The 20,954-nt window shown below is 33.9% G+C and overlaps 3 protein-coding genes across 3 annotated transcripts in view; 2 read left to right on the top strand and 1 right to left on the bottom strand.

Annotated features, from left to right (window-relative positions):
• LOC147511761 (uncharacterized) overlaps nucleotides 1-4,857 on the top strand; it is a 58,923-nt gene extending 54,066 nt beyond the window's left edge. The window contains exons 3-4 of the mRNA XM_086598555.1: nucleotides 3,620-3,980; nucleotides 4,101-4,857. Coding sequence (XP_086454681.1) covers nucleotides 3,620-3,980; nucleotides 4,101-4,857 — 1,118 coding nt within the window. The remainder of the gene's footprint in view (nucleotides 1-3,619; nucleotides 3,981-4,100) is intronic.
• A 66-nt stretch (nucleotides 4,858-4,923) lies between these two features.
• Nucleotides 4,924-5,394, top strand: LOC147511760 (uncharacterized). The gene has a single exon (XM_086598554.1). It carries the CDS (start codon nucleotides 4,924-4,926, stop codon nucleotides 5,392-5,394), a length of 471 nt encoding a protein of 156 aa, XP_086454680.1.
• An 8,996-nt stretch (nucleotides 5,395-14,390) lies between these two features.
• On the bottom strand, nucleotides 14,391-16,447 carry LOC147511759 (protein DETOXIFICATION 51-like). Its single transcript, XM_086603422.1, has one exon. It carries the CDS (start codon nucleotides 16,292-16,294, stop codon nucleotides 14,693-14,695), a length of 1,602 nt encoding a protein of 533 aa, XP_086459548.1. The 5' UTR covers nucleotides 16,295-16,447; the 3' UTR covers nucleotides 14,391-14,692.
• Nucleotides 16,448-20,954: the final 4,507 nt, after the last annotated feature.

The raw sequence follows: 20,954 nt of genomic DNA, 5'->3' as shown, positions 1-20,954 counted from the left end.
TCTGTCTCCAATAATTACCTTGAAAGTTATTACCAACTTGGTTGGGCCTCTGAAATGAGTTCACATTGTACTTTCCAACTGATGCATGTTGATAGTAACTAGGACATTCTAGAGTTGCATAGGAAGTGTCTGAACAAACTTCACAGTATCGACTAGCTTGCATGACTGGGAGAGATTTAGCTTGAGACTTGTTGATCTTGGAGAGATTCATAAAGAACTGGTTGAATTTCTTACTCAGAGTTTCAATGTTGGTGGCCAGGCTGGCCAATGTAGACTTCAGTTCTTGATCTGATTGTTCATATGCTTGGTAACCAAATTTCTTTGGCTCCCCCTCCATTCTATCTACATCCTTGTTATACATCCTCGTTGCTAGTAGTCCATTGTTGTGTTTCTTCAGCTAAATTCTCGAGAAAGTTCTAAGTTTCCTCTCCATCCATTGATGTAAACTTGCCTTTGTGCATTGACTGTATCATCTGCTTGTTCATCATCGAGACTCCTCGATAGAAAAAATGAGCCAGTGTTCTCTTGTCATATCCATGATGTGGACATGAGACTAGCAGATTATTGAATTTCTCCCAGCTTTGATGATATTCTTCAGTCACTTTTCCTTTGAAATTGTTGATAACTTGCTGCATGGCATCTGTCTTCTGGGGTGGGTAGAACTTGTTCATAAACTTTGTTCTCAACTTCTCCCAGTTGTCTATTGAATTGATCGGCTGTGCAATTAACCATTCAGAGGCTTTACCTTCGAGTGAGAGCGGAAAAAGAATCAACTTGATACTCTTATCTTTGATATTCTGGTTCTTGAAAGTTCTGAGGATTGATAGAAATTTGTTCATGTGAACATATGGATGAACATTGTCTAAACCATTGAACTTTGGAAGCATAGAGATTACTGATGCTCTAAGTTCAAACTGGTTAGCTTCTGTCTCTGGAAAAACAATCTTCTTTGGGTGGGTCTCCAATGATTGGCGAATAGAAATCGCTCAGCTTCTTCCTCTGTTGTGCTTGCATGGGTGGGATAGCTTCAGGTTATTGGTGTCCATAACACCTCCATCAATTGCGTGTGGCCATTGTATCATTCTTGTCTAGTATTCTTGCTATGCGAAGATGATGAAAAACTATCCTACTATGCTTGAATGCAATTAAACTAATATACAACTATTCTAAATTATACAAATATGCAAAACTACTTTCCTTCAACTGGGTTAGGCTTTGCAGCTAGTATCTCGCCTGTTGTCTAAAGTTGTCTCTTCTAGGGTTATGGTGAATCACTTGGATTGCTTAAGTACGACGGCCCACAGACGATAGTCCATTTGTCAAGATTCAGACAAGAAACACTAGAGTTTGATATTTCACTTCAATTGTTGAAAATGTCCTAAATGCAATTATACTAGAAAGCAATAAAACTAAACTACAATGCAACTATACTAAGAAAGCAATAAAACTAAACTACGGTGCAACTATACTAAGAATGAAATAAAAAGAATGAAAATTCGACTAACCTGGATGGTAGATCTTGTCTTCGAGATGTCCTTCAAGCTTCTTTCTTTCTCAAAAGGATGGATGATGCGGCTAAAATTACCTCAAGATCCAAACTTTTAATCTTGAAAGAAAACGTTAAACATAAACAACTTAAAACGGTAGCGACGCCATTTGACAATGCCTCTTTTTGTGTATGTAGATGGTGTATGTGGGATATGGATAGATGATGGTCGTTGAACAAAATAGAAGCGTATCAAAACCCAATTATCCCTCAATAAGTAAAGGATGAGTAAGGTATCCTTCCACTTTTAAGTGTATGTTATATGAAGGACAGGACTGGAAAGGGGGTTTGAGGGATTAAAAACTATTATTATAGATATTGTAGATTCTAATGCTAAACTAAACTAAACTAAACTAACTAAACTAAACTAAACTATTGAGAATTTATAAGAGAGGGAATTCAAGAGATTAGAATCCACCAATACTTTTGATTTGTGACCTTTTGCTTCATGGTTGTTCTCACAAGTAGACTACAAGTAGGCAATCGAGCGAGTGTCGATGCCCTCTTGGACAAAACATCGTTAACAAATAACTCTACTTAAGGTTGTTCCTATGTTCATGTTACTAGTATCTTCTTTCCTTTTATGTGAGCTTGGGTAGCTATTCAATGAATCACCATCTAAGACAAACACAAGGAATACTTCCCTTACTCTAAAACAATACACAACTAGAAGAATAGTAGAGAATAATAGTATAATATTCAATTACAATAAATAAAACCCTATTCTAGCATTGTATTCAATTGCAATAAATAAAAGCATTTTACTAACAAATATTCAATTGCAATAAATACAACCCTAAACTAGCATGATATTCGATTGCAATAAATAAAAACTTTAATCTATACTTCCATCCCCTGGTCTGGGCAATGGAACTAATAACTAAAAACATAAAGAACTAACCTGATTGAAGAACACCATGAACCAGAGGAATCATTAAACCTTAAGCACCGGATTCATCTCCTCCCTTGAAGGAGAAGATTAGCCTTCCATAAAGAAGAAAGAACACGAAGAACGAGAAGAAGAAGAATCGAAGAACATAAGACTAGAAAGACTAATTTATTAAGACTCGGCTAGTTAAAACCGATCTTTTATTATTAATCTCTCTCTGCCTCAAGTTCTGGAGACAAGAGTATAAGTGAATTGACAAATTACATGAGGCACTTAGGTCCTCTATTTATAGAGGTTACAATGAGCTCTAGAAGCATTCTAAACCGTCATTTGTTTCCTAATACAAATAGACTTTTTTCAGAGTCCAACTTCGTCTCCAAAACTGAGAAGAAATTGGCTACAGTGTTGATCCATGCGTCTGGACGCACTATTCATGCATCTCAGATGCAATCAATGCGTCTGGACGCTCGATCCATGAGTCCCAGACGTGTAAGCCTATTTTGTCTTTTCTGCTCTATCATTCTATCCTCTTTTGCAGGCTTTGGTCCAAGCAATGAATCCTTTGGCCTTGGGCTTCCAAATAAGCTTTAAAATAGGTCCAAGTCGCATCTTTAATAGCTCCAATTCCTTGGCCTTCTCCATGATTGTCCACGGGCTTCCCATGTGATCCTTAATGCTCCGAATTGCTCCGTTTTACCTTTTTTTCTATAATATTCTACAAAACTCTCTTTTTCACCTGTAGAATCTTAAAACACAACTTATAAACACTATTAGTCCACTAAGATGGCTAAACAAGAGGCATAATCGAGGGTTAAATTGCACTTTTTGAGCACTTATCATACTCCACTTTGACTTTTTCTCTCCTTATCAAAAAGTTATATAAAATCACGACCTAGGTACTCCACTTTTTATCCCTCTCTCTATTATTCTAGTTAGCTATCTATAATTCCTAAATTCTTCTAAGTAAGCCTAATATTATTAAATTTCTTGTCTTCTTTTTTATCTTTTTATATTGATTCCTAAGCCATATTTTTTAATTTTTTTGTATTCTTTTTGTGAATTCATTAAACCACATATTTTTATTTAATTTTATTTTGTGAATATAATAATATCATTGGTGGTTTATTTTAATTGGTGCAATTTCAATTAAGTTGATTAATGGTTTATTTTAATTATTTAAACAGATATATTAAAGTATTTGATCAAAGGAAAGTCGTTGCCCGCTCAACCTACTCAACCACATAATAACACAAATAATGTTGTCAGTGTTGAAGTAGGATCCTCCTCAAAGCGAAGTCACCAAGAAACTGATGATGGTGGTGTTGAACAACCCACGTCAAAGCAGGTTCAACGTGAAAATCATGAAGAATTTGACTTGTCTAGTCTTCAGGGAGACCCTATACTGAGGAAAAAGATTTCAGATTATCATCCTAATGATCAAGACTCGGAGAGAATAACATATTTGCTTAGGGGTCCTTGCCAGCCTAATCATGATTTTCCTCTAAGAACAAGAGGCAAGAGAATCCGACGCTTTCAGAAAGAGTGGTATGAGGATTTTAGTTGGTTGGAATATAGTATTCACGAGGATGCCACATTTTGTCTATATTGTTATCTCTTTAAACCTAATAAGGGGGCATAAGGAGGTGGGGATGGTTTTTCTCACAGGGGGTTTACTAATTGGGAAAGGAAAGCCAAATTAAAAGAGCACGTTGGAGGACCAAATAGTGCTCATAATATTGTTTACAGGGCAGCACAGGCTTTGTTAAATCAAGAGCAGCATATCGAGACATTTCTTCACAGACAATCTGACCAAGTTCGAAGGGATTATCGAATACACCTAACTGCAATAATTGATTGCATTAGGTTTCTTTTGAGACAAGGTTTAGCTTTCCGTGGCCATGATGAATCAAATAAGTCGATCAATAAAGGTAATTTTCTTGAACTTATACGGTTTCTGAAAGATCATAACGAATTCATTAAGAAAGTTCTTGATAATGCTTCCAAAAATCGGAAATTGACCTCGCCTGATATCCAAAAAGATATTGTGAATTCAGCTACTGTGGAAACTATAAATGCTATTCTAAAAGATCATGGAAATTCATTGTTTGCTATTTTAGTTGATGAAGCACGTGATATATCAATTAAGGAGCAAATGACAATTGTTTTGCATTATGTCGACAAGAAAGGTTGCGTGATTGAGAGATTTTTTGGAGTTGTGCATGTTAAGGAAAGAAGTGCAGTAACACTTAAAAAGGCAATCGATGAGTTGTTCTCCAAGCACAGGTTGAGCATATCTAGACTGCGTGGACAAGGGTATGATGGGGCCAACAATATGCAAAGTGATTTGAATGGCCTAAAAGCACTTGTAATGAAGGAGAATAAGTCTGCATTTTATGTTCATTGTTTTGCCCATCAGCTTTAGTTAGCCTTTGTATCAGTTGCAAAGAACCATGAGTCAATCACTAACCTTTTTAGTATTCTCTCTAATATGGTAAATACTGTTGGAGCATCATGTAAGCGACGGGATATGTTGCGCGATGCAATGAAGGCTAGAGTTGTTGCAGCGTTACAAAGCAGAGAAATTTCAAGTGGCAAAGGGTTGAATCAAGAAACTAGTCTTAAACGATCTGGTCACACTCGATGGGGCTCACACTATTATACACTTCTTGGCATGATAACCACGTATAGTTCAGTAGTTGATGTGCTTAATAATGTAGTGGAAGATGGTTCAAGTTCGGAACAAAGAGGTGAGGCTTACGGATTATTGGATTCAGTGCAATCTTTTGAATTTATCTTCAATTTACATTTGATGAAAGCGATACTAGGAATTAGCAATGATTTGTCAAAGGTTTTGCAGCGTGAAGACCAAGACATTGTCAATTCCATGGCTCTTGTTAAAATAACAAAGGTACGCTTACAGACGATGAGAGATGATGTGTGGGATAGTATCCTAACTTAAGTTTCTTCACTATGTGCCAAACATGATGTGGTTATTCCAAATATGGAAGAGAGGTGTATGGCTCGAGGGAGGTCTCGACAAAGAGCAGAAGGAAACACCAATTTACATTACTATCATGTTGGATTATTCTATCATTGTATTGATTTGCAACTCCAAGAGTTAAATGACCGATTTAATGAAGCAAACACAGAATTACTTCTTTGTATGGCATGACTTGATCCTATTGATTTGTTTGTTGCTTTCAATAAGCAAAAGTTGATCCGACTTTTGCGATGATTTCGACTTCATCCTTGAGAATTATATCATTAATGATTTTTTCAGAGATAGATCGGCCAAAAAAAATGGAATTAATGGATTGTTGATTAAGTTGAGAATTATATCATTAATCATGAATGTAGAATTGGACACGGATGAAGTTTGATTGTTTAATAACAAATGGAATTAGCATTGATACCTCTTAACGCCAAAAAAAATGGTTTAGATTTGATTATTATTAATTTTTTTTATCCTAATACATTAATATATATATTATTAATTAAAGACATTGTGTACCCACTTGTTTATTTGTTGAAAAAAAAATGAAAAAATAACAACTTGAAAACAAATTAAAAAATATGGTGATTAAGTTTGGATTTTGATTTTACTTTTATTAATTTGCTGATACTCTTTGCCATCGTGGAGAGGGGGCATTTTCTGCTATGAATATCATAAAGAATCGCAAAATTGAAAAAAAAAAATCTTGAAAAACAAATTAAAAAAAAAAATATGGTGATGTAGCTTTTAAGATAGAATTGGATAGAGGATGAATGGTTGAATGATTGTTTAATAACATATATTGAAAAATGAACTATTTTGATAGCATTGACAACCAAGTTGATCTTTATCAAAACGGATCTATGACAAACCCGTTTCTTCAAAGATGAAGAAGGATGAAACAAAAAAAGGCAAACAAGAAACAACTATGAACTAGTACTTGTTTAGATTTGATTATTATTATTTTTTTTTATCCTAATACATTAATATATATATTATTATTATTTTGTATGCTCTCGATATTTTTCTTTGGATTCTGGCTCACCTCGGGTTCATATTTACATTCCTATTCAATGGGCTTTCCGCCACTGCCTGCCATAGATGCGCAAAGTTGGTTTCAATTTGCGTTGAGTATTAATTATACGTACTCTAGTACTGTGTCTCAGTAAAGAAGAAGCAAACTAGAGATTTAACTCGACCGATTTACTAAGGCACTTTTACTCAACCCTGTTTCTCTTATATATTTTGATTTTTTGTTTTTTTTTTAGCCTGATACATGACACATTATAAAGTTACTATAAAAAAAAAAAGATACATTATTATAAAGTTCTTTGGATGTAAATAAAGCGTCTTCCCTAGCTTATCTTTGCAACTTATCCATCTTCAAACAAGCTGTAATCCTTCTGTCATTCACTGCACGCAAGCTAAGCACAGTACATGTAAACATGATGGACATCCTATTCTGCTATACATACCTCAAATTCTCCTATGTATACATCTTGCTTGGACCCAGGTGTCGAATTAGAGGGAGTAAGGGTATGATAAGTGAGTACATGAACTCTTATAGAATTATATAATGCCATGCAGGAGCCATGTGTTAAGGTGATAGGCTCCAACTCTAGGAGACATATCAACACAATTTGATAAAAAAATTAAACTTAACTAGAAAAATCATGCAAGTAGCACCTACATATTGCCTCTTCAAATTCTCACATGGAAAGTTGCAATGGAGAATATTCAAGTCTTCTGGACTTTCTCCTGTTGCTTGTAAGCTAGACAAGTTCATGACTATCTCCAACTTCCTACATATAGTGTTAGAAGTGTGTGCTAGTCTTCAAAAGAGTGTGGACAGTGAGATGATAAGTGTTATATAGTATTTGGCCATGGGCAGGTACTACTACTATACTATTTGTTGCAAAATTATTAATTTTCTAGTATAGACATGCATGATGGGGAGGTTGGGTGATGATGATGGTGTTGGTAGGTTTTGACAAAGGGAGAGTGGGAAGAAGTGTTTGAAAAGAAATATAAAATAGATGTTTAGATAAGGGGAGTAGGGGAGTCACATTGATTGAAGGAATGGGAAGAGGGTTCAAGTTTAAGGACCATAATCAAGGGCTTAAAAGGTTCACCATGTGAGAAGCATAATGGTAAGGTATGATGTTGTCTTGTTTCTTTCTTTTTCTTGATCATTTTTTTCCTCTAATAAGTCTTCAACACTAAGGAATGGCGCAGTCATGCTGCTCCCTAAGGAGCCCGAAAGGCTACTCGGGACCTCTATGCGTAGATCCAAGCTAGGTTTTGTTTGAACTGAATATTATACTGTTTTCGACGGCTAGCTTTCAAGCATGCTGAATTATCAAATATCTGATACAAATGCACAACCAACAGGCACAATAATGTAAACCTATACTAATCTATGTTGAGATACTTATATATTTATAATATCCTCAGTGACCAATTGAAGTCAAGCTTTCAGCTCTCTTTATACTACTGTTCGTTATTCAAGGGTAAATTTTGTTTTTTTCTTTGTTTTTTGTTCAAGAGAGTAGCCCTGAATGCCTGATACCCTGATCTAAATCTTAACTTTACCAAAAATTATATTATGGCAAAGTGCAGCATATCAAATGGGTTCGAGCTGGGACGTCCACTGAGATGGATGCCTAAGGAACTATAGATTGAGTTATCTTTTATGTGAACGTATACTCGTCAGACAAACATGGAATTACAAGAGGAATGTGATAAAAAAGAAAGCCAATTAGTTTTACCCCTCTTCTAGTTATTTCATCTAGAGGTTTACCTCCTCTTAAGATCACACCACATCCAAATCAACTGTTATCTTTTTGGTCAATGTATGTAAAAAGATTTCATTTTCCTTTGCACTTTTAATAGTTTTCTAGTTTTACCCCCCTCCGAGAACTTAGGCCAATTAGCTTTATCCCCCCCAGAACTTAGGCCAATTAGTTTTACCCCCCTAGTTCTTTCATCTAGAGGGTTTACCCCCCCAAGACCACAACACATCCAAGTCAACTGAGTTTGACCGTAATGTTTTTGGTCAAGACAAATGAAAAGACTCTAATGCCCTTTTCTAGGTATAATTACATAAATACCCTGTGACTTTGGCAAATACAAAATTGGAATTCAAATCATCTAGGACACATGTCATGATCTTGTGAACTCTATCCGACGGCCATACATCATCACTACCATCACTGTAGCATTATCTTCTCCAAGTCATACACCACTACCACATAAAAAGACTCCATTGCCCTTTCATGGTTGGTTTTCTCCTAGCATGCATGTAGCTTTTAACAATCGTGAGGTTAATTATGTAATTTCATAATGTTAAGGGTGTGGATGTCATTTGATAAGAATTGGTGGTAGCCGTCGGATAGAGTTCACAAGATCATGACATGTGTCCTAGATGATTTGAATTCCAATTTTGTCTTCGCCAAAGTCATAGGGTATTTATGTAATTATACCTAGAAAAGGGCATTGGAGTCTTTTCATTTGTCTTAACCAAAAACATTGCGGTCAAATTCAGTTGACTTGGATGTGTTGTAGTCTTAGGGGGGGGGGGTAAACCTTTAGATGAAAGAACTGGAGGGATAAAGGTAATTGGCCTAAGTTCTGGGGGGATAAATCTCTAGATGAAAGAACTGGGGGAATAAAGCTAATTGACCTAAATTCTGGGGGTAAACCTCTAGATGAAATAACTGGGGAGGATAAAACTAATTGGCCTAAGTTCTTTGAGGTAAAGCTAGAAAACTATTAAAAGGGCAAAGGGCAATGAAGTCTTTTTACATGCATTGACCAAAAAGATAACAGTTGACTTGAATGTGATATGATCTTGGGGAGGTAAACCTCCAGATGAAAGAACTGGGGGGGTAAAACTAATTGGCCAACAAACGGTACGGGCTACAAAGTATATCGGTCAAAGTTTTATGATTACCTTATCCCATGCGAATCGTTTACCTGTATCTATTCAATATCCTTATGAAAAATTGATCACATCATAACGTTTACGCGGCCGAATCCACTTTGAATTTGATAAATGCATTGCTTGTGAAGTATGTGTTCAGGTATGCCCTATAGATCTACCCGTTGTTGATTGGAAATTGGAAACCCATATTCTAAAGAAACTATTGCTTAATTACAGTATTGATTTTGGAATCCGTATATTTTGTGGTAACTGCGTTGAGTATTGTCCAACAAATTGTTTATCAATGACTGAAGAGTATGAACTTTCTACTTATGATCGCCACAAGTTGAATTATAATCAAATTGCTTTGGGTCGATTACCAATATCAGTAATTGGAGATTACACAATTTGAACAATTATGAATTCGACTCAAATAAAAAAAGCCACGGGTAACCCACTTGATTCAAGAACAATTACCAATTACTAAGATTAAGTTTTGATCTAAAATAGTGAAGCTTCTTTCATTTTGCTTGGTCAATAACTAAAAATCCTAACTATGGAGTGATGAGAATAATGGTTTGTTTGCTTTAGATTTAAAGCCTCTTCATATATATCTTTGATGGTTTCAAAATATTATATTTATATAAAATAATATAATTATATTTTGAATAAATATATTAAAAAATAGAAAATATAAAATGAACCTTTCAGATAGAGAAACGGTATTCAATTAATTAAGTATATCTAGATTAACCGGAACCCCATTAGATTTAATTCGACTAGGAACATATAAAAAAAAAGGGTAACTTCTTTTTTCCCGGTTTGGTCAATCAATAGGGTTATGAAGCATTTCGACTTAATTTATCGCTTTTTTACATAGAATGGATTTACCTAGACCAATACACGACTTCCTTTTAGAATTTTTTGGATTGGATCTTATAGCGGGAGGTCTAGGAGTGGTATTACTTACCAATCCAATTTTTTCTGCCTTTTCATTAGGATTGGTTCTTGTGTGCACATCCTTATTCCATATTCCATCGAACTCCCATTTTGTAGCTGCCGCACAACTCCTTATTTATGTGGGAGCAATAAATGTATTAATTGTATTTGTTGTGATGTTCATGAATGGTTCATAATATTACAAAAATTTCCATCTTTGGGCCGTTGGAGATGGAGCCACTTCACTGGTTTGTGGAAGTATTTTTTTTTTCACTAATTACTACTATCCCAGATATATCATGGTACGGGATTATTTGGACTACAAGATCAAACCAGATTATATAACAGGACTTGATAAATAATGGTCAACAAATTGGGATTCATTTATCAACAGATTTTTTTCTTCCATTTGAATTTATTTCGATAATTCTTTTAGGAGCAATTGCTATGGCTCGTCGCCTCGTCAGTACTAAATACTTAGAAATAATAAGAAAATAATAAATACTTGTCTTGCTATGTCTTATACTATAAATTCTATTTAATTTATTGTTCATGTATAAAAGAAAAATGCTCTTAGTTCAGTCTATTATGTATTATCAATACCTTTCTTTATTACGTACTTTTTATATTCTTAATCTTAATATAATATTATAATTATATTTTTTTTGGTCAATCGAATAAGTTGAATTGTTGTTCATATTGAAATGAATCGAGATTGGTGAGGAGTTGGTCAATGATGCTCGAATATGTACTTGTTTTGAGTGCCTATTTATCATCAATCGGTATCTATGGATTGATTACAAGTTGAAATATGGTTCGAGCGAAAGTTCTCGAGGGTAAAACTAAAAAAATGAAAAAAAAAAAATCCTTGGTTAGTGCGTATTTGGGCCGGAGGCCTCCATCCCCATCTTGGGTCCAGAAAGCCCAAACTCGACTCATTTTTTTTTCGTCAGACTCAAATGGATGTCCTAGACACTCTATAGTTTAAGAGTCAGTGTGGCCTTCTACAATCTCCCTACAGTCTATAGAGTTATAGATGACCTTTATTATGAAAATTCACTGTTTAAGTACACGTTAACATGTGCTTATGTCCGTGGTTTATTAACAGTGACGCCATAACTTTTTTTTTTTTTTGGTAAAGCCATAACTTCAAATGTCATGACTTCCATGCCAAATACATGCCAATTTTGGTGTTGTAAGGAGTTTGATGGTGACAATTTGCTCAATGATTTTACTGTCGATTTTAAATTAAAAGACCATTAAATTGCCAACATCTCATGTAACTTAACTATAATGAATTTGGAGGTAGAATTACCTCACAAAAAATCAATTCATTCGGAAATGTACAACTTTATCAAAAATCATTTAGAATGTTACAAAATTATCCAACAGTCCAATTTTTTTTAATTTCATAACAATTTTTGACAAAATTAAATATATTTAATTGAACTGATTTTTTATGGAGTGTTCTCCATCATGTGATGTATATCTCAAAAAAAAAATAGCCATCAATTCTTTTTGTAAGTCCACTTTTAAGGAGTGGAATAATTTTAGAATCACTATAAGGTGGAATTCATATAACCATCCCCATCTTATATTTCACAACAGTTTGACACACTAACTAAGCCTTTGAATTGATCAAATAACACAGGTTCTCTAAGTGTTCGTTATTTGCCTTTGAATTGATAAAATAACACAGGTTCTCTAAGTGTTCGTTATTTGGAGTCATACCACAAAAAAATGCCGTTTTTGGCAAAGATATTGTGTATCCTGAATCCAAAATAATTGAAAGGCCAACACTTGGAGCGAGTAAAATAATAGCCTCCCACAAAATTCCCTGAATCAAATACTGATTTTCAAATCGGAGAGATCGCAAAATATAACTAAGTTTCACAGCATTGTGTTCTGTTTGGAGGAAGGCCAGTGGTCCAATTATGCCATGATTGTGGAAAGTAATTGCCTATCCCTCAAAGCACATGGCATTCACGTGTGCAGATATCTGCAAGAGTGATTCCGTTGCAACTGATCCACCTCTACCCAACCAATGGTACAACTGCCATTGGCCAACCGTGACTAAATATGGCCATACAATAGTACCGAACTTTTATTCAGGTAGGAATTAAATTTTAATGATACTGTATGTTGCCATTGCCGCAATGATCTCAATTATGGCCTACTCTGGCCGTGGATATATATATCTCAACTAAAAGATACTCCTGGTCCCAATTAAGATCTACAAGAATTGTTATATTTTTCTAGTTTTATCCAAATGGAGAAGTGATAACATTTGGTATGCTAAAGTTACATGTAAAGAGCAACAACGTCTCGATCACTAAAAGGGGAGACTATTTATTCTTCGAGCACTAAAATTTCAGTCTTTGCCTCTTTGCCAATGGAGCTGAAGTAAGTGAAGGCGTGAAGCAGTATATGCAGATTGATTCTTTCAGGGATGCATATTTGCACAACTCATCGTACTTTAACTAAGCTAGTTACATATTTTAATTAGTTCTGTTAAGGATACACACATGACATAAACCTATTATTTTATGTAATATTTTCTCTTGGTGATATATAATATTTCTACATAAAGAATCTTGATATACAAACTAAACTACCTATAAAGAAAAAAAAATCACAAAAAATATACTGTATATATTACATAAACGGATACACATGACCTAAGTCATGTGTGCATCCTTAACAAGTTCATCTGCTCAAAACCTTGGAACTAGACAAGTTGACAAAGATCAACGATTCAACAACTGTGTTTAGAACGATGTAAATTCTAGATTTTTCGGTTATCAAAATTGGTTATCCGTAGTCAGTATTTATTCCAAATCAAACTATTTGTACCATTTTAATTTCGATTGAACTAAAACATTGGCCTAAGAGCATTCCCAATGCAAGTGAGAAACAAGGGAAATTGAGAGTTTTCATTGTTTTGGAGCAAAAAACTCTTGCCAATGCAAGGGTGACAATAGCGGTGACTAACAAGAGTAGCAGTTGCGCTACGAGAATAAAACATAGATGGGACAGATGATCTAGAAATGAAATGATCCGGTTTCTGGTGACATGTGATCCGATTTTTTCAACTTGTTTTTACTGTAGTTTGTTTTATTTTTGATTTCCTTCGACCTTGCCTTAAATTAAGGTATGCAATTGTGTTGGGCACTATACATGGTCCATTAAACGGCATTGGTCCGAAAACTTTTCTTTTCAAAACATGGGGCATTAAGGCATTAAACAGATTTTCTTTTCAAATGGCACTCAAAACCATGGGCGATGGGGTGAGTTAAACACATACCCCACACAAAAACAACCTTAGAAGATGAGCATGGGCTCAATTTTAAAAGTAGGCATCCAAAAATGCCAAAAGGAGGTTTTCTGTTTGGTTTATGTAGTTGGCCAACAAAATGCCCAACACAAAAACATGTTTTTTTTTTAGGCAATAATCCAACACGGTTTCGCAGATGCGCTTCGATTTCGTGCTAACGCCGTCAACGGCAACGAAGCGTTGAGTTGACAGCGTAATTGGAGGTCTCACGGGTCTCCGTAGGCGTGAGGCGGGCATACCCTAGTACCAAACAACCTAGAGAGGTCGTTTTAAAAGTCCAAATATGTAGGAGGTTCTTGATGTAGTTGGAAAAATGCCCAACACAAAACATGTTTTTTTAGGCAATGACAAATTTATTAAAAAAAAAAAAAAAAAATGTCTGCCCAACACAAAATAGGAGGTGCCCGTAGCAGATAGGATTATATATACTCACAGAGTAACAGAGTCACAGGTAGGTAATGGAGCTTGTTTGGATCCTAACTTGTAATAATATCAGAAGTCTCCAAGTCTCCAACCTCGAGTCAATTTTGCTGGGTTGTCAAAACTTGTCATGGCATGGGGTTTGGCTTTAGGTCTGTTTCATAAAATTGAACCCACAAGTACATAACAATTTAACCTGTCCAATGTTGCACATCAAAAAACCAGCTTGCTTGTTTGGGCCAATCAGGCATGGCATGTAGGGTTTTTATGCTGTCACCCTCTCATCCATCTATGACGCATCCAAAGTAAAAGAGCACCTACCGTAAAATTACCAATTAACGCAAACACTTCATTTAAAATGACAAAGATTACTATTACTGTTAAACAAGAAGAAAAACAGGCCACAACTCCCACAAGTAATTCACCTGGATGCTCTTTAAAGGCTATAATTGTAACTGGAACTGATAACATAGCACATGATACAGATCAAACAAAACCGAAATTTCTTTTCTTTATCATATCTCAACAAAAAAAAAATCAGTAATTCACAACCCAACATAAAGTTGAGAAAATTAAAAATTAAAAATTAAAAAATAAAAAAAATGGCCCTAGAGAATGATTTTGATTTTTTTTTTTTTTCAAAGCAGTTATTATGCTGATATCACCTTAATGGTGACCAAAGGTTCACCACTTTCATGTTCACTACCAGCTTTGGGTTGGAGACCAGTGCTCCCAGTGCACGTTAGGACCTGTGCTCGTTCAGCTTCAGCATTCCAATTTGTGGTACCCACCACATACATCATAAGCCCAGCACAACATACTTGGGCTGCCAACAACCCAATCCAAAGCCCACAGAATCCAACACCAAGCCAAAACCCAAGCCCAATAGCAACTGGCATACCCACAAGATAAAATGCACCAAGGTTAACATTGGCTGCCGTACTTGGCCGTGCACTTCCTCTCAACACCCCGCATCCCACCGTTTGAGGACAATTCCCCAGTTCACACAACCCTAGGATAGGTAAGGCAGCCGATGTCAACCGCAGGATTTCGACATCATTTGTGAACATTTGGGCCCATTTATCTTTCAGTCCAGCAGCAAATACCATAGCCGATAAGCCCATCATAGCGGCTAGAAAGACCGAAACAGCAGCTGATATCCTTGCTTGATGCGGTCGATTAGCACCTAATTCGTTCCCGACACGTGTCGAAACGGCAAAACTCAATGAAGATGGAAATATGTAAATCAATGCAGTTGTTTGTATCAAAACACCCATTGAGGCAATCGTAGCTTTTGGGTTCACTAAAAGTCCACATAAAACAATCATGATCTCATACCACCACCACTCCAAACAAACCGAAACACAACTTGGTGCCGCCAACTTAAGCAAAGGCTTCCAGCCAGTTATACATTCTCTACTTGGAGCTGACCATGTGGGCTCATGTAAACCAGAAGCCCAAACATAAGATAACAGAAACATCAAAATAAACAAATTGGAAACGGCTGAAGCCGCTGCTACACCGGCTACACCAAGCCGAAAATGAGAAACAAGAAGAAAATTAATGGGAACATGAACAAAAGCACCTGCTGCTGATGCTAATGTGAGTGGATAAGTGATACCTTGCGCACGTAAGTAAATGCGCACTGGATGAAAAAATGAGTAAGTCAAAAGATCAGGAAGACAGAAGACTAGATAAGTGTGGGCCAAACTTGTGATATGTTGATCTTGATGTAAGTAACCAAGAACTTTAGCCATGTTTAACCAGAGAATTGAAATGGGTATTGAACAGAAGAGCAAAAAAATCACAGACCGATGAAGTGTTATAGAAAGGAGTTTAGGTCTTTGAGCACCAAAAGCTTGTGCACAAAGTGGTTCCATGCCTAAAGCAAGACCAGAAAGAACAGAATAACCAGTGATGTTAGCAAAAGCAATAGCAAGTGAACCAGCAGCAAGTTCAATGTCACCAAGTTTACCAAGAAAAAGCATAGAAAGAATTGAACGAGAGTAAAGAAGTAAAGCAGTTAAAGCTATTGGAAAAGCAAGACTAAATAAGGATTTTGTTTCTTTGATGATTTCAGAGATTGTTGATGAATATGTGATTTGGCCTTGGGGGGGTTGTTTTTCTTGGTGTTTTAAGACTTGGGGTAGTGCTATAACTGATAAATATACATGGCTTTTTTGTTGTTCTGCTCCTTGTTTCTCTGTTACACCTTTGGTGATGGTGGTGGTGTTGGTGTTTGGATTACACATGGTTGTCTCTGATCTCAACAATTCTCATCAACTGCTTTCTTCTTTTTTTTCTCTTTCTTCTTTTCTATGTCACTCTCAATATATATCTCTCCTTTGTATCTGAAATGAGGTTTGTTGTCTTAATATAGAGAAAGGAAGAGAGATTTTTCGACTGAATTCTTTTTGTTATTTTTTGTTTTTTAAAAATTTGTTGTATATGGCAGGTTCTGAGAATTGCAATTTCCAACAAGTAAAATTGGGTTTACGAGAAAACTTGTGTTGGTGATTTAGCAAAATAGCACCACAGTTATGTAGTTATGCTACTTTTCAGTTTTCACAGTGTATACGTAAAATTTCAATAAGTTGGTGCAGTAGATATAAGTCATATAACAGACAGATTTTTTGTAAGTACTATATATATGAGCTCAAACAATTCAAATGCAAGATTAATTAGGAAACCTTTAATTACTATTTTGCATGCTTACCTTAGGCATTTTTCCCCATACGATAGCCTGTCCTATGTAGTTGGGTTGTATCTAGGAGTGCAAATGGATAGGTGACCGATATAATGAATAGTAACCGAATCGGATTTTGGATATCCGATCCGAAAATTAATAAATTTATATATAATTTGTTATTTTAATATATTTTTTTTATTATTATAATTTTATGTCATTAGTGATTAGTGTATGGTTATATAATATTTTACTAGCTTTTCCAACCCGTCCTACGAACGGGTGCCGTTATATTAAATTATTGTAAAAAATATTAGCAACTATGCATAGTTATGAGATATGAAAATTATATTAATCGGTCATTCAAATTTCTTGCACCACTCTCTATAAAAAGGAAGCATCAAACCTTGATAAAATTCATCGACTTCTTTTTGTTGTTAGATTTAATAATAGAAGTTTGATTGAAGTTTTGTGAGAATTCTCAATGTGACGAAGATAATATTGAAGCTACTTGAATAGTATGACATTCTTAATCATAATAACAAAATTATGATAAACACTACTTAAAATGTAAAACTATATTTGTCGAGACATTTATTCCCCCTACATATAATACAAACATGTTTTAGGGTTATTAGTTCAATGCATTTGCATCAAGTTTATGATTTTCCATTAATTATTCTTTGAGGTTAGTTCAATGTAGTATATTGCATTCAATTTCCAATTTCTCATTAATTATTCTTTGAGGTTAGTTCAATGCAGTTGCATCAAGTTTCCGATTTCTCGTTAATTCTTATTTGAGGTTAGTTCGGTGCAATTGCATCCACTTTATAATTTTCCGTTAGTTATTCATTAAGGTTAATTCAGTACAGTTGCATCCAGTTTTTAATGTTTCGTTAATTAGTCTTTGAGATTAGTTCAATGCATTTGAATCCAGGTTCCAATCTCCCATTAATTACTCTTTGAGATTAGTTCAATACATAAAATCATGTGATCCAGGTTTGATTTTCCGTTATTTATATTTTGAGGTTAGTTGAATGCAGTTGTATCCAATTTCCAATTCCCATTATTTAATTTTTTAGGTTAGTTTAATGTAGTTGCATCCAGCTTCCGATTTCTTGTTAATTATTATTTGTGGTTAGTTCAATACATTTGCATCCAATTTTCAATTTCATATTAATTGTTCTTTGAGATAAGTTTAATGCATTTGCATCCAGTTTTTGATTTCCGATTAATTATTCTGTGAGATTAGTTAATGCATTTGCATCCAATTTCTGATTTCTCGTTTATTATTTGATAAGATTGCATTTGTATCTAGTTCCCGATTTCCAGTTAATTATTGTTTGAGATTAGTTCAATGAATTTCCATCCAGTTTTCGATTTTCCGTTAATTATTTCTTGAGGTTAGTTCAATGCATTTACATCCAATTTATTATTTATGTTTTGAGGTTAGTTTGATGCAATTACATCCGATTTCTGATTTCCCGTTAACTATTCTTTGAGGTTATTTTAATGCATATTTGCATTTAGTTTCTGATTTCCCACCAATTATTCTATGAGATTAGTTCAATGCAGTTACATTCGGTTTTTGATTTTCTGTTAATTATTTTTTGAGTTTAATTCAATGCATTTGCATCCAGTTTTTGGTTTGTTTAATTTGAGGTTTGTTTAATATATTTGCATACCGTTTAAGATTTCCCATTAAATATTTTTCAAAAATTTGTATCCAATTTCTAATTTTCCGTTAGTTATTCTCTGTCGTTAGTTTAATACAATTGCATCTAGTTTTCGATTTCTAGTTAATTACTTTTTGAGTTTAGTTTATTGCATTTGCATAAAATTTTCGATTTCCCGTTAATTACTCTTTTAGCTTAGTTATGTATTTGAATCTAGTTTTCGATTTCCTTTTAATTATCCAATGTGGTGTGTAATATAAACTTCTATTAATCCATCTATAGTATCCTTGCAAACATGACATAAAAAATAAATTATGTTTGATTTACTATATTGGATCATCAAAGATTATCCAGTTCCCAATTTTTCGTTAATTATTCTTTAACTTATGCATGACTTACTATGTGAAATTTGCAAAGATTATCTACGAACGGGTGTTGTTATATTAATTATTCTAAAAAATATTTGCAAATATGCATAACTATTATATATTAATATTATATTGATCTTTCATCCAAATTTCTTATAATGTGAAAACCTCACTCTCTATTAAAGAAAAACTCGCATTTGATAAAACCCTTCAACTTCATTTGGTTGTTTAATAATATAAGTTTGATTGAAGTTTTGTGAGATTGTCTAATAAGGCGAAGTTCGTATATATTGAAGCTACTTGAATAGCAAGGACTTACCAATCATACATAAAGAGATAAGATAAACACAATTTTAAATGCAAAACACAACATATAATCTAACTATGTTTTGAGGTTAGTTCAATGCATTTGCATCCAGTTTCTGATTTTCCGTTATTTATATTTTGAGGTTAGTTCAATGCAGTTGAATTCAATTTCCGATTCCCGTTATTTTTTTTTTAGGTTAGTACGTTCAATGCAGTTGCATATAGTTTCTGATTTCTCGTTAATTATTATTTGTGGTTAGTTCAATACATTTGCATCCAATTTTCAATTTCATGTTAATTGTTCTTTGAGATAAGTTCAATGCATTTGCATCCAGTTTCTGATTTCCGATTAATTATTCTATGAGATTAGTTTAATGCATTTGCATACAGTTTCCAATTTCTTGTTTATTATTTGATAAGGTTGCATTTGCATATAGTTTCCGATTTCCTGTTAATTATTGTTTGAGGTTAATTCAATGAATTTGCATCTAGCTTCCAATTTCCCATTAAGTATTTCTTGAGGTTAGTTCAATGCATTTGCATCTAGTTTATTTTTTAAGATTAGTTCAGTGCAATTGCATCCGGTTTCTGATTTCCCGTTAATTATTCTTTAAGATTAGTTTCATGCATTTGTATCATGTTTCCAATTTATAATTAATTTTTCTTTGAGGTTAGTTCAATGCAGTTGCATCCAGTTTTCGATTTTCCGTTAATTTAATCTTTGAGGGTTAGTTCAATGCATTTGCATCCAGTTTCTGATTTCCCGACAATTATTTTTTGATATTAGTTTGATGTATTTGCTTCCAAGTTTTGATTTCCCGTTAATTATTCTTTGAGGTTAGTTTAATGCAGTTGTATCCATATTCCGATTTTCTATTAATTATTTTTTAGGATTAGTTTAATGCTTACATTTACATCCAGTTTCCGATTTCTCGTTAAATATTATCTGAGGTTAGTTCGATGCATTTGCATCCAGTTTTCGGTTCCCCATTAATTGTTTTTTGACGTTAGTTTCATTCAGTATTATATATGTTTTAAAATATTTGTCATTATTGCTTTGCCGTTATTTTTTTTTTCATTTTCAATTATATATTTTGTGATGTTATTTTTTGTATAATTTAATTTTCCACATGTAATTTGTTTTGGTTTGGTATATAATTTATTTAAGCCTAACGTTCACTTTAACTGAATCTCGTTATTCCGTCGAATTATCTTTCTAAATGAACTGAAATTTTGGGAAGATAATCATTATAGTGAGTGCTTCATAACCACAAAAAATTAGGTTTGAATTCATTTTGTAGGTGAAGTTTTACGTACATACTTATTTTAAGTTAACTTAAGTAGTTACTTTTTAGAGAATTACTTATATATATATATATATATATATATATATATATATATATATATATATATATATATATATATATATATAAAGTGTTGAAAATTTATAAATTTAATTGGAATATGTCATAATTATTGTGATTTTTGGAACTATGAATAAATGTTTAAACCTCATTGTGGATGGTATGATCAAATCGAAAAGGGTTTTAGGAAAATGGATTTTTGGATTGGAAACTATTGTTTTTCAGCAATTTAGTTTTTTGTCTCATATTTTTTTTTTAATTAATTAGCTATATTGTTTAGGAAAAGTTGGAGACTCTGTGAAACTCTAGATGAGATTATTTTTTTGTAATTAGTTATAGTGTTTAGGAAAAGTTAGAGACTCTCTGAAACTTTAGATGAGATTGTTTTCTTATTTATATTCTATTTTTTTATAAGTAGCAATAGAGTTTAGAAAAAACTGGAGTCCCTGCGAGTGTTCTAAAAAATAGATTTGTGAGGGTATAACTATAATATATATCTAAGGAATTGGAAT

This window comes from Coptis chinensis, chromosome 3 (genome assembly GCF_015680905.1).
Source record: "Coptis chinensis isolate HL-2020 chromosome 3, ASM1568090v1, whole genome shotgun sequence".
Taxonomy (NCBI): Eukaryota; Viridiplantae; Streptophyta; class Magnoliopsida; order Ranunculales; family Ranunculaceae; genus Coptis; species Coptis chinensis.
The sequence above is the reverse complement of the archived record's forward strand: the minus strand, read 5'-3'. Positions and strand labels throughout refer to the sequence as shown.